The sequence below is a fragment of the Cynoglossus semilaevis genome, chromosome 14 (assembly GCF_000523025.1).
Source record: "Cynoglossus semilaevis isolate Cse_v1.0 chromosome 14, Cse_v1.0, whole genome shotgun sequence".
NCBI lineage: Eukaryota > Metazoa > Chordata > Actinopteri > Pleuronectiformes > Cynoglossidae > Cynoglossus > Cynoglossus semilaevis.
Window position 1 is genome coordinate 20,919,962 of NC_024320.1, and position 10,510 is coordinate 20,930,471.

General features: G+C 39.0%; 5 protein-coding genes and 4 non-coding genes across 16 annotated transcripts in view; 7 read left to right on the forward strand and 2 right to left on the reverse strand.

The window, feature by feature from the left end:
* dab2ipb (DAB2 interacting protein b) overlaps window positions 1–10,510 on the reverse strand; it is a 791,247-nt gene that overhangs the window by 396,175 nt on the left and 384,562 nt on the right. The window lies entirely within an intron of this gene.
* Window positions 298–2,414, forward strand: rpl7a (ribosomal protein L7a). The gene is made up of 7 exons (XM_008325806.3): window positions 298–469; window positions 660–809; window positions 1,056–1,196; window positions 1,407–1,486; window positions 1,731–1,861; window positions 2,110–2,179; window positions 2,276–2,414. Exons 1-7 carry the CDS (start codon window positions 313–315, stop codon window positions 2,378–2,380), a joined length of 834 nt encoding a protein of 277 aa, XP_008324028.1. The 5' UTR covers window positions 298–312; the 3' UTR covers window positions 2,381–2,414.
* LOC112488127 (small nucleolar RNA SNORD24) lies at window positions 516–584 on the forward strand. Its single transcript, XR_003051869.1, has one exon. It is a non-coding gene; the product is annotated as a small nucleolar RNA SNORD24 (small nucleolar RNA).
* Window positions 882–953, forward strand: LOC112488128 (small nucleolar RNA SNORD24). Its single transcript, XR_003051870.1, has one exon. It is a non-coding gene; the product is annotated as a small nucleolar RNA SNORD24 (small nucleolar RNA).
* On the forward strand, window positions 1,251–1,323 carry LOC112488126 (small nucleolar RNA SNORD36). Its single transcript, XR_003051868.1, has one exon. It is a non-coding gene; the product is annotated as a small nucleolar RNA SNORD36 (small nucleolar RNA).
* Window positions 1,548–1,623, forward strand: LOC112488125 (small nucleolar RNA SNORD36). Its single transcript, XR_003051867.1, has one exon. It is a non-coding gene; the product is annotated as a small nucleolar RNA SNORD36 (small nucleolar RNA).
* On the reverse strand, window positions 3,260–5,766 carry surf1 (SURF1 cytochrome c oxidase assembly factor). The gene is made up of 9 exons (XM_008325807.3): window positions 5,597–5,766; window positions 5,427–5,493; window positions 5,026–5,153; window positions 4,857–4,939; window positions 4,177–4,368; window positions 4,015–4,087; window positions 3,677–3,839; window positions 3,506–3,587; window positions 3,260–3,422 (listed from the first exon to the last, which is right to left on the reverse strand). Exons 1-9 carry the CDS (start codon window positions 5,657–5,659, stop codon window positions 3,356–3,358), a joined length of 918 nt encoding a protein of 305 aa, XP_008324029.1. The 5' UTR covers window positions 5,660–5,766; the 3' UTR covers window positions 3,260–3,355.
* surf6 (surfeit 6) lies at window positions 6,015–8,592 on the forward strand. Its single transcript, XM_008325810.3, has 4 exons — window positions 6,015–6,243; window positions 6,971–7,168; window positions 7,296–7,378; window positions 7,878–8,592. The coding sequence occupies exons 1-4, from the start codon at window positions 6,153–6,155 to the stop codon at window positions 8,565–8,567; spliced, it is 1,062 nt and encodes a 353-aa protein (XP_008324032.1). The 5' UTR covers window positions 6,015–6,152; the 3' UTR covers window positions 8,568–8,592.
* Window positions 9,114–10,510, forward strand: part of kyat1 (kynurenine aminotransferase 1) — a 4,824-nt gene continuing 3,427 nt past the window's right edge. The window contains 4 exon segments of the mRNA XM_025062580.1: window positions 9,114–9,580; window positions 9,660–9,718; window positions 10,185–10,332; window positions 10,475–10,510. Coding sequence (XP_024918348.1) covers window positions 9,428–9,580; window positions 9,660–9,718; window positions 10,185–10,332; window positions 10,475–10,510 — 396 coding nt within the window. The 5' untranslated portion in view covers window positions 9,114–9,427.

Below are 10,510 nucleotides of genomic sequence, written 5' to 3' on the forward strand. Positions count from 1 at the left end.
CGGTCGCAAAAAATGTGTTGTGGCAAAACTAAAGTGACGGCTACATTAGCTAGCATGGGTATGTTGAATGGGCCTGATTGATGGCCCTACTTGCTCTAACCTGACTTTAAACAGTGAAGCTCAACAGAAACTCGCGATTATGGTTCTTAGTGTAATTTTAGTATATGTATTATGTTTGCAGTTTAGGTCGTGTAAACACAAAATTAGCTGTGTTTATATAGCATGTCAATTAGCATTATCAGGACACGATGCGAATGCGTAGACGCTATATCTTAGCACTTCAGGGGAAAAAAAACACTACAACAAAAGCATATGTATGTATTTATTTTATATTTTCCTTTTCCACAGCCCAAGGGAAAGAAGGCTAAGGGGAAGAAGGTGGCTCCGGCCCCTTCAGTGGCCAAGAAGCATGAGGCCAAAAAAGTCGTGAACCCCCTGTTTGAGAAGAGGCCAAAAAACTTTGGCATCGGTAAGTGATGTTCACAGCATTTTGCTGCAGAAGTACCTCGTATTAGTGCAGATGATGTTAAGAATATTTGCTATCTTAACTACAATGAAGACATCCCACCAAGATCACTGATGCACTTAAACCAGGATGCTGCAGACCTGTTGTTTATGTTTGAAACATTAAACTGATTATATTATACCTCCTACTACAGGCCAGGATATTCAGCCCAAGCGTGATTTGACACGCTTTGTTAAATGGCCCCGTTACATCCGCCTGCAGAGGCAGCGCTCCATTCTCTACAAACGTCTGAAGGTTCCTCCTGCAATCAACCAGTTCACCCAGGCCCTGGACCGCCAGACTGGTGAGCAATGGAGTTTTCACATGGTCATAGACCACAAAAACTATTGAGGATTGTTTTGTACCAGTGTTGCTTTAGAAATGATGTGAATAAATATTTTCAGTCTTATTTACCATGCTGACATTTCCCACCAAGATCACTGATCGAGCAGTCAAAACACTTAATTCCTAAAAGCCACTTAGACTTGTCTGCCAGAGTTCTTTGGTTTACCTGTTTTGTTTTTTTTTTCTTTTTTTTTTTTTAATCAAGCCACACAGCTGTTCAAGCTGGCCCACAAATACAGGCCAGAGACCAAGCAGGAGAAGAAGCAGAGGCTTCTGGCTCGTGCTGAGCAGAAGGCTGCTGGAAAGGGAGACACCCCAACCAAGAGGCCCCCAGTCCTCCGTGCAGGTAAAGTATAACAAACTATTATTGCAAGGATGTTCTTAAGCTAAGTTTGCCTGGATGCAGTGATGACCTGAATTTCTTCACCTGAATCTTGCCATGATGGTTTTTGAGCTTTTTAACCCTGAGCATCGGCCTGATAAACACCTAATGCCAAAAGATTGTTTGACAAATTAAGTCTGATTTATTTATATTTTCTCTCTCTCCGTCCTGCAGGTGTGAACACTGTCACATCCCTGGTAGAGAGCAAGAAAGCCCAGTTGGTCATCATTGCTCATGATGTTGATCCAATTGAGGTAAATTTATGAACAGTTTTAAACTTCAGAATGTTTTTGTTCAACTGTAGGAAATGGTCACCAGCAATGATGTCTGAATTTCTTCACCTGAATCTTTTGTGTGGATCAAAAACACGAGCTTTTTAACCCTGAGCAGTGACCATATCATTATTATAATTAATTATATGACATTATTGGTTTGTCTGTGTTGTTACTCTTTTGCATGATGTCTAAGATGTTTTCTCTGGATTTGCTGTCCTTGTAGCTCGTTGTCTTCTTGCCAGCCTTGTGCCGCAAGATGGGCGTTCCATACTGCATTGTTAAGGGCAAGGCCAGACTGGGCAGACTGGTGCACAGAAAGACATGCACTTCTGTTGCCTTCACACAGATTAACCCGTGAGTACAATGAACTAAACTCTGGACAGTTATTGGAAATGTGTATTCTTTTTACCCCGTTTTGGTTACATATGTGATTTGAATGTAACGTTTCTGGGATTTTTTGACATTTAATAATCTGATGGTGTGTTTAGTGATCTAGTATGTCCTGAAAGATAAAGGATTTTTTTAAAAAGTTAACAAATCACAACAAATAGAAAAACTTGACTATTTTTAGTGTGTTAATGTTACAATACCTTTTGTCTCAGTGAGGATAAAGGTGCACTGGCCAAGCTTGTTGAAGCTATCAAGACCAACTACAATGACAGATACGAGGAGGTAATTATCCTGTTTACTAGAAGTGTTAAGTTACAAATAATTAATGAAATATGACATAATAATTTTTCCTTTTTTTTTCTTTTTCCCCCTCTTAAGATCCGTCGTCACTGGGGCGGTGGTATCATGGGACCCAAGTCCACAGCTCGTATCGCCAAGCTGGAGAAGGCAAAGGCCAAGGAACTGGCTACCAAACTTGGTTAAATTGTTTGAAATAAAAAATGTATGTCCTATTGGAGTGTAGTGGTCATTATTCAAACAAGTGGCACAATTAATGCAGTGATGGTTTTGACTGGGAAAATTAAGTTATTAATATTAAAGATCACGTTGTTAATGCGTGTCCATATGATGATTTGTGTGATGTGTACTTGGGTGACTGGTATAAAGTTTTACATTTCTTGGTCATTTGGGAAAACCTTGATTTAAATTAGTATTACTTTCAAACCTGTGGCAGTACACCAGTCTTGATCATGTGATGCGTACATGGAAGTGTTGAAATCGTCTTCCACAATTACCTGACCAATTTGTTTCTGTCTTGGCTAAAAAGTTCAATTACTGGCAGAAGTATTTTGTAATTGTTGCTATTAAGTGTATGACTTCTGTTCCATGTCCTGCAGGTGGCGCATTTTGAACCCTAATTCAATATTGTGAGTGGACAGTTAAAAGAATCAAAATCTTCAAACCATGAAACAAATAGTAATTACATTTAGTGAACTGGTATATTTTAAGTTGTCTGGTCACTGCTAGGGCTAGTGTTTGATGAGCTGGTGTAGCAGCAGCAAAGATGTTTGCCTGGTTTGCAGTTGTCTAAATTTTGTTAAGGTTGTACAGGTTCACAAAATGATTGAAGTGGCAGTTTGCATCTTCAGAGGACATTTTTGTGAATCCTGTGTATTGTTCGGTGTAGGTTAACTAACATCTAAAATATTGCAGCCTGCCTCCATTTAGTTTGCTTAAACCTAAAAAACCAAAAGAATACTTCTGTCTGTCCACTAGTCTGATGTGTATCTCAGTGGGATCGGCTGGTATATAAATGTAGGCTTTGAGTTATTAAAGTTTGACTTAAGTATTGATCACACAGTGTAACATGTGAATTGATATTTATTGTGAAATTAGTTATTTACATAATGTAGTCATTATTTGCATCATGTTAAAGCTAACAGTACAAATCCTCACTTGTTACAACATGAGTTTTTTGATGAACTTGGCGTACCACATGTAGGAGGTCGCAGCACACAGGCCATACCTGAAAGAATTATTCACAAAAGTATTAACTAGAGACGAAAACAACTGTATGACCTTGATTTTTCTGTACAGTTTTTTACCCACCATGTTACTATGTACTGCATATGTTCATTTCTCAATGTAATTCTGGTCTGTCCGCCGACTGGTCCACCTGGAACCGTGCTCCCTGTGTGAGATGCTCAATGTTAACCATACTGATGATGACGACGTAGTGTAAAAAACTATTTTGAGCTTTGATGTTTGAGTAGACTTTACCAAAATCTGCGTCAATGAAGATGGTCTCAGTGCCCGTGACCTGTGACATGGCCTCCAGGTCACGATAATGCCAGCGGTTCTTCTGCACATCGTTATTGGGAACAAATGGTTTGCGAACCTCTGTCAGTCTGACCACCCCGACCACATCCACCTCCCCCTCCACCTTCATCATCATGAAGAAAAGGGCAAAGAAAAGTTGTCACTGGAGAAGGACATTCAAGACATGATACATTTACAGTCATCTGTTGGATCATTCAGTGCACTTCTTGACAGGTCGTCTTTCTTTTAAATACAGACATGAACCAGACCAAACATGTCACTCCTCTGGATCCACTAACCTGCCCCTTCATCCTGGTCTCTGGTCTGATCTTCTGCTTTGGCACGTATCCTCTGTTCACCAGGATTGTTATGCTGCAGGTGAAGTGCAGTAAAGATCACAACTAGTTCTGTACGAGTTGAAAATCACCGTCCAGCTGGTGAATTTAAACGCAGTGACGTACCCGAGGTCGGTGCAGTAAAATGGGGTAATGACATTGGCTCCACTCTCTGTACTTGAGGACAACCTTCCTGCCTCTCTGGCCTCTTTTTCTGGGTCCACTGGTGAGCGAGGCAGGATATAAAGCTCCTTTGAGTGATCATAACGTCCACGCACTTTCACTCGTCTGTACTCCAGGTTTTTCAACTCCAAAGGGCTGGAATTTTGGGGTACAAAATCACTCACAAACATCTCAGTACAGGTGTATGAAGTGGATTTTTTTCTTGTGCCTTAGCATATTAAGTAGGGAAGCCTGATAATATCAGCTGACCGATTTTATCAGCCCGATATTAGCATAATATGTAATATCCGTAAGAATCGTTTTTCCTCCGATAACAAAAATATGATAACGCAATGCCTGGGTTTCAGTAAGAAAATTAAATGTTTGGACAACATCAGCATGTTGGATATTGGCAAAAAGTTAATATCAAACATCCCAAATATGAAGTAAAAAGTACAAGTGCAGTGAAAGAAAAATTAGTTGTTCTCAATATATGTTTGTAATAGACAAGTTTAAAAATAGAAATCTCACAGATACAGCTCAGCTGACCAGTTTTGATATAAATTTTATTTTTAAATTATGAATTAGAGTTGTTTTTGTTTTATGATGAATCCAAACAGCTGAATGGTCTGTGTCATACTCACTCAAGAGGGAGAGAAATGGGTTCTTTAGTCGTGAGTCTGGTCATATCGTCAATCAGCTGCAGTTTCCATTGGCGTCTCCTTACCTTCACAAGAACATAACAAAGTGTAACATTTATCAAACTCATGTCATGCATGTAACTGCTGAAAGTACAAGATAAATACACTTTACCTGCCAGGTGCCGAGACCAAACGTGGTTGCAGGAATGAGCAGCAGAAACCATTTGAGAAAAGAGTCTTCTCCCTTACCTGCATTGACTGTGGTCGAACTGGACTGTCTCAAAAACTCTAGAAACCTGCCTGGGAATCCAAACAAGAAAAAAAAAACTGAGTGGACATGTTAAAAAAAACTATTACATATAATCAATGAGAATCAGTGAGGATTCTCCATCTTTAACATGACGCAACTGAACACAACAGCTTTACATTATTGTATTTAGTTGACACGGACATTGTCTGATCGTTAACCGAATCTAAAACGTATTTCTAATGTTGTTATTGTTGAGTGATGGATCGACTTAACCGTGTACACACTAAAAACTGCTTAGCGTCAACGAGTGTACTTTTTTTTACCGTCTACACGTCTGCAGAGAGGTAGCCTGGGCCCCAGCAGTGTCCTCCTGATATAAATGACATTTGTCTGCAATTACAAAATCACCAAAATGTTAAATAAACTTGGAACATGTACTCATAAAAATGACATTTAGGCTATTACACAACATACACGACAGTGACATTGTTACCTGCTGTTTAATTGCCGTTATTATCCTGGAAGACTTAGTAAACATTGACCTTAAAGAAGCCATGCTAAAAATACATATATTAAGGAAACTGTGGTAAATTGTAAAATACAATTCAATTCAGCTGCAATGACAGCCAACCTTTCTGGCTTTCTGTAAACCTTAGTTGCGTTTCTCTTTCTGCACTTACGGTACGAGTGCTGTAAGCAGTCAAAAGGCAGTTGTCAAGACCACAAAGAGTACGTTTGTAAGCAGCGACAGATTTTCAAGTTTTAACATTTCTTATATTTATTTTTTAAAACCAACAGTTTTCAGGTAAAATGAATAATTTAATTGCGGCTTTCTACCGTAAATGCAAGATGAGAAACGCAAGAAGACCTACGGCCATTACCCATAGTTGAGTAACAGGATAGTCAGGGGGATGGTTTACGGTGTTACAACATCCGGTTCATCTTCGCCCCGCCCCACTTTTTTGACCCACGTGTGGACAGTGTGTTTTGATGGTTTACATTTAGTTGTTTTTAAAAAGATTTAAGAAAGTGACGGCTCTTCTGTTCACATGGATCTCGCATCTAGAGACTCTTACATCCAGAAGTTCGCAAGTAAAGCATTTTCTCAACAAGACCAGGCACCGAAGAAAAGGCCGTTTGGTAATGTTTATTCATTTTTAGTCTTCGGTTTGACTGCCCTCGACTTAATGTATAATACGAACGTCTTGTAATCGTTAGTAGGAAAGCATTTACGATGACCACTAAAAATATACTAGTACCTCTGTAAACTACAAGAGGCGCTACGGTGTAATAAATTGAATCCGACAAAGGTCACAGTCTGTCTCTTTTAGCAAAACTACTTGAGTCGTTTAAAATGTACAATTAAATTATGTGCCAATGTAATGTCCATTGGTTTGTATATAATATTCAATTGTATGACTATTTTTGACACTGATTACGAATGGGAAAATGAATTAAAGTTACTTTAACATAATCCACAGATGTGTGCTAAGAAAATTATACTGCAGAAATGTTAAGAGCACACTTCCTTCATAATGATGATCCCACTATTGGAAAGAAGTCATGTGTTAAACGCTTAAACTGCTTAAAAGTAAACACCTTCACAGAAATATAAAGGTTAAAACCCTCCCTCGTATATACTTGTGTAACGCTTGTATACATTTGTAATATTTGGATTTGTTCAGTTCATCCTGGAAATCCAACAAGTAAACAATCAAATGTAATATCACCAGGTACTCTTCTTTGTGGGTTGTTCAGGGAAAACTTGATCTCCTAAAAGAAATTTGGATTGGCTTGAATCAGAACTAACTTTCAGGTAATGTGATTTCCACATATGGCTGATGAGGGTTTTTTTTTCTTCATGTAGCTCATTTCACAGGAAAAACTGATATTGGTGCACCAAAGAAGAAGAAAAAGTGTAAAAAGAAACATGCAAAAGAAAGGCACACAGATGAGAAGACAAACCTATCTAAACCGAAGACTTTGGACAAAAGCTCAGTAACAGGAAAACCAAGTGGCCCCAAAGATGATAGCAGAAATGGATCCATAACACAGACGTCTAAAGGTACAGAGTTTTGTATGTGATTTATTCCACAAATGACAAACTACTGACACTGATTCTAGTACAACTGTCTGTGTTTCTGTTTTTGATTTGGTAGTTATTAATTTTCTATTTGTTTGTATTTTCCTAGGTTTTAAAGTCCAGTCCAACTTCTCAACAGTAGACGTTCTACGCCAGAGGTTACATGAAAAGATTGAAGAGTCCCGAGGACAGGTGTGAAGTTTTTATTTTATTTTCTTACTGCTTTACAGTAAATCAAACCGATGTCAATCGTACTCATAGATGAAGAAGACTTTTCTGTTTTGTGCATATGAGGAAAGCAAGTTGATTCAAACTCATGTTGTTTACAACTATGTCAGGCACACCGTTCTATATGTGCTCCATGGAGTATTAAGTAGGGAAGTCCGATAATATCGGCCAGATATTAGCATATTAAGTAATATCTGTAAGAATCAATGTCTGGGTTTTGCCAAATGATGTGTACCCTAAAAATTGTTTTGGGGAGAAACAGCTGTATATTTAAGTGAAAGTCACTAGATGGCAGCATTGTAGCTGATTTAATTAATCTCATACTCATACAGTGGTTTGTACAGATAAATATATAAATATTACCAGGACTATGGACTGTTTTGCACCAGGATTGCATGTTGAACACAAACAAATAAACCAACTCATACTTTTTTCTCTTCTGTTCTGAACATTTGTCTACCAGGGAGCCCCACATGCGCCTTCAGAGGCTGTCCTGGCAAAGCGAGCAAAGAGAAAGCTGGAGAGGGAGCGCAAGAAGAGAAAGAGGAAGGAGTTCCAAATGAAGAAGCTGGCTGACGAAAATGGCGAAGAGGTAGAGCAGGTAGAGACAAAGCAGGAAAAACCACCGGGCCCTGCTGCAAGCAAAAGGAACGAAACCAGTATTGTCTTCAACAAGATAGAAACTGTGGAAAGTGTTTATTTAAGCAAAGAACAGAAAAAGAAGAACAAGAAACAGGTGACTAAAGGCGAGTTGACGCCACTGACGGGAAAGAACTACAAGCAGTTGCTTAGCCGCGTGCAGGCACGTAAGGAAAAGGTGGAGAAGTTGCGGGAGAAAGATGAAGGGAAGGCCCGTCAGATGGAGGAGAAGATGAAATGGACCAACCTCCTTTATAAGGCAGAGGGCATCAAGATCAAAGATGATGAAAACATGCTGCGCACCAGGCTGAAGAACAAGGAGAAGAGACGTGACCAGAGAAAGAAGACATGGGCCACGCGCAGCGAGAATATCATAGGGAAGATGCAGCAGCGTCAAGACAAGAGGCAGAGGAACATTCAGAAACGCAAGCAGATGAAAACGGAGAAAAAGAAGGACAGAGCACGAAAGAAAGGCAGAATTCTGCCAGAGGACTTGAAAAAGGTAGCACTGTAACAGAAAGAGGAAAGAGTTGTTTTATTATTACGAAAAAAGCACAAAGGTAAAAACAAACAACTTATTATTTGACAATTTGATTCATTGAGTAATACTTCTTTGTTACTACAGATGTAATACTGTACATTCTGTCGGTGAAGAAAGAATATGATGGTATTGTCAATAAAATGCAATTCTTCTCTGCAAGAGTTGATGTTTTTAAAATAACCTGTTGTTGTCTTCCTCCTCTGATTTAATTATTTCTTTGTTAACTTAAAAGACAGTATAAGGCTTCTTATTTATATCTTCTCTTCTATCTTTGTGGCTGCCTGTCGTTTTGGTGGTTCTAAGCGGTTTAAAAAAATCGAAACATATGGGTTAATGCATTGGCCACATTAAGTTTCATTTCAAAACTACATTTGACATTTTAACACTTTATTTTATGAAAGTATGATTATCCTTGAACAAAATAATAATTATTAAAAACTGTGGGGTAAAATAGAAAAAACACAGGAATTTGGAATCATTTGGAAATTTCCCAATCTTGCAATAGCGTCCAGTTCTGTCCCTAAACGGAACTTCAGCTACATTTTGGCTAGCGTTGCGACCATTTTAAATCGTTTTTATTTATGGCCGCGTGAGGTTTCTTCCCGGGGTGATTTTTTTTGTTACATCGGCCTCATTTGTTTTCAGGTTTTCTGCTTACATTTTTTTTTCGGTCGTTAAAAAATGTAATATTTCTGGCAAAAAAAATTTTGGATACAAAAGAGAGAGCGAGTTAATAGAGGCAGTGACGCGACACAATGTAACTCCACCCACTAGGAAGAAGTAACATAACACAGCAGCAGTATTAAATACTGGTGATTTTTAACTAACTACCCATGTTAGTTAGCAGATTGCAGCTCGGGGTCGGTGTCATTTTCTCATTGGAACACCTCCACTGTGTGGCTGCTCCTTATCTAATGCTAATACGCCAAAAACTGATTCCTTTCTTGTTTACAGTGCGTTATATCCTCTCTAGAAATCAGAAGCGGGTAAGTGGAAATCAGCCTGAGCAGCCGATAACCTTCTCTAAAATTCTAAATGCATTAAAAAGTAGTGCTGTTATTACAGACGATCATGTCAAGACCACTGAATGCACGCAGGACGCACGGCGTTGATAAGAACGTGTGGTAAGTAATAAGTTGTAAGTTTACTCGTGTTATTCTCATGTTAGCGACGTTGTATTTCCAATCAAAAGTTTTTATACGTTTGGTTTTAACTGCTGTCAAAGTCGAGATTGGTGGATCACAGGGCGACTCTACCCTTTAACGGCGTGCGCAATGACAGACCTACAGCTCAGACACAGTTACATTTCGTCGAACTTTTATGACATTGACATAAAAAATTCCAATTCTGACTTAAACTAAAAAGGGAGAAGGACGCAGGTGTGTTTAATCGCCATCAGAGTTAATAGCAGTAGGAGAAATTTAATTTCTGACATGGGATTCCCCATATGCTTTTATTTTGAAAAATAATTTCATCCTCTTTTTTAAATATACTGGCAGTTCTCTTTGGACTCACTTATCATGGAGACCATGACTTTAGTCACACGTGATAGCTTATTCTTTAACTCCTAGTCACCGCTTTCATCAACAGGGTTGAATTCACTCAATTGGCTGCGGACTACAAACCTGTCAACCTTGGACAGGGCTTCCCTGACTTCTCCCCACCGCCATTCATCCAGGAGGCTTTCTGTAAAGCCGTGAGTGGAGGACCCTCCATGCACCAGTACACTCGGGCCTTTGTAAGTGTGTTTATTCACATAGGTGGACATAAACCCTTGTACATGAAAGCCTTTTTTAATCCGATTAAGCAGAAGGTAGCTGAAGGTAATCATGATTAATTCTCTGAGTTCCCATTTGTTTGCTTGTGATTCGTTTCCTCAGGGCCACCCTCCTCTTGTTAAAAGTCTGGCTAAATTC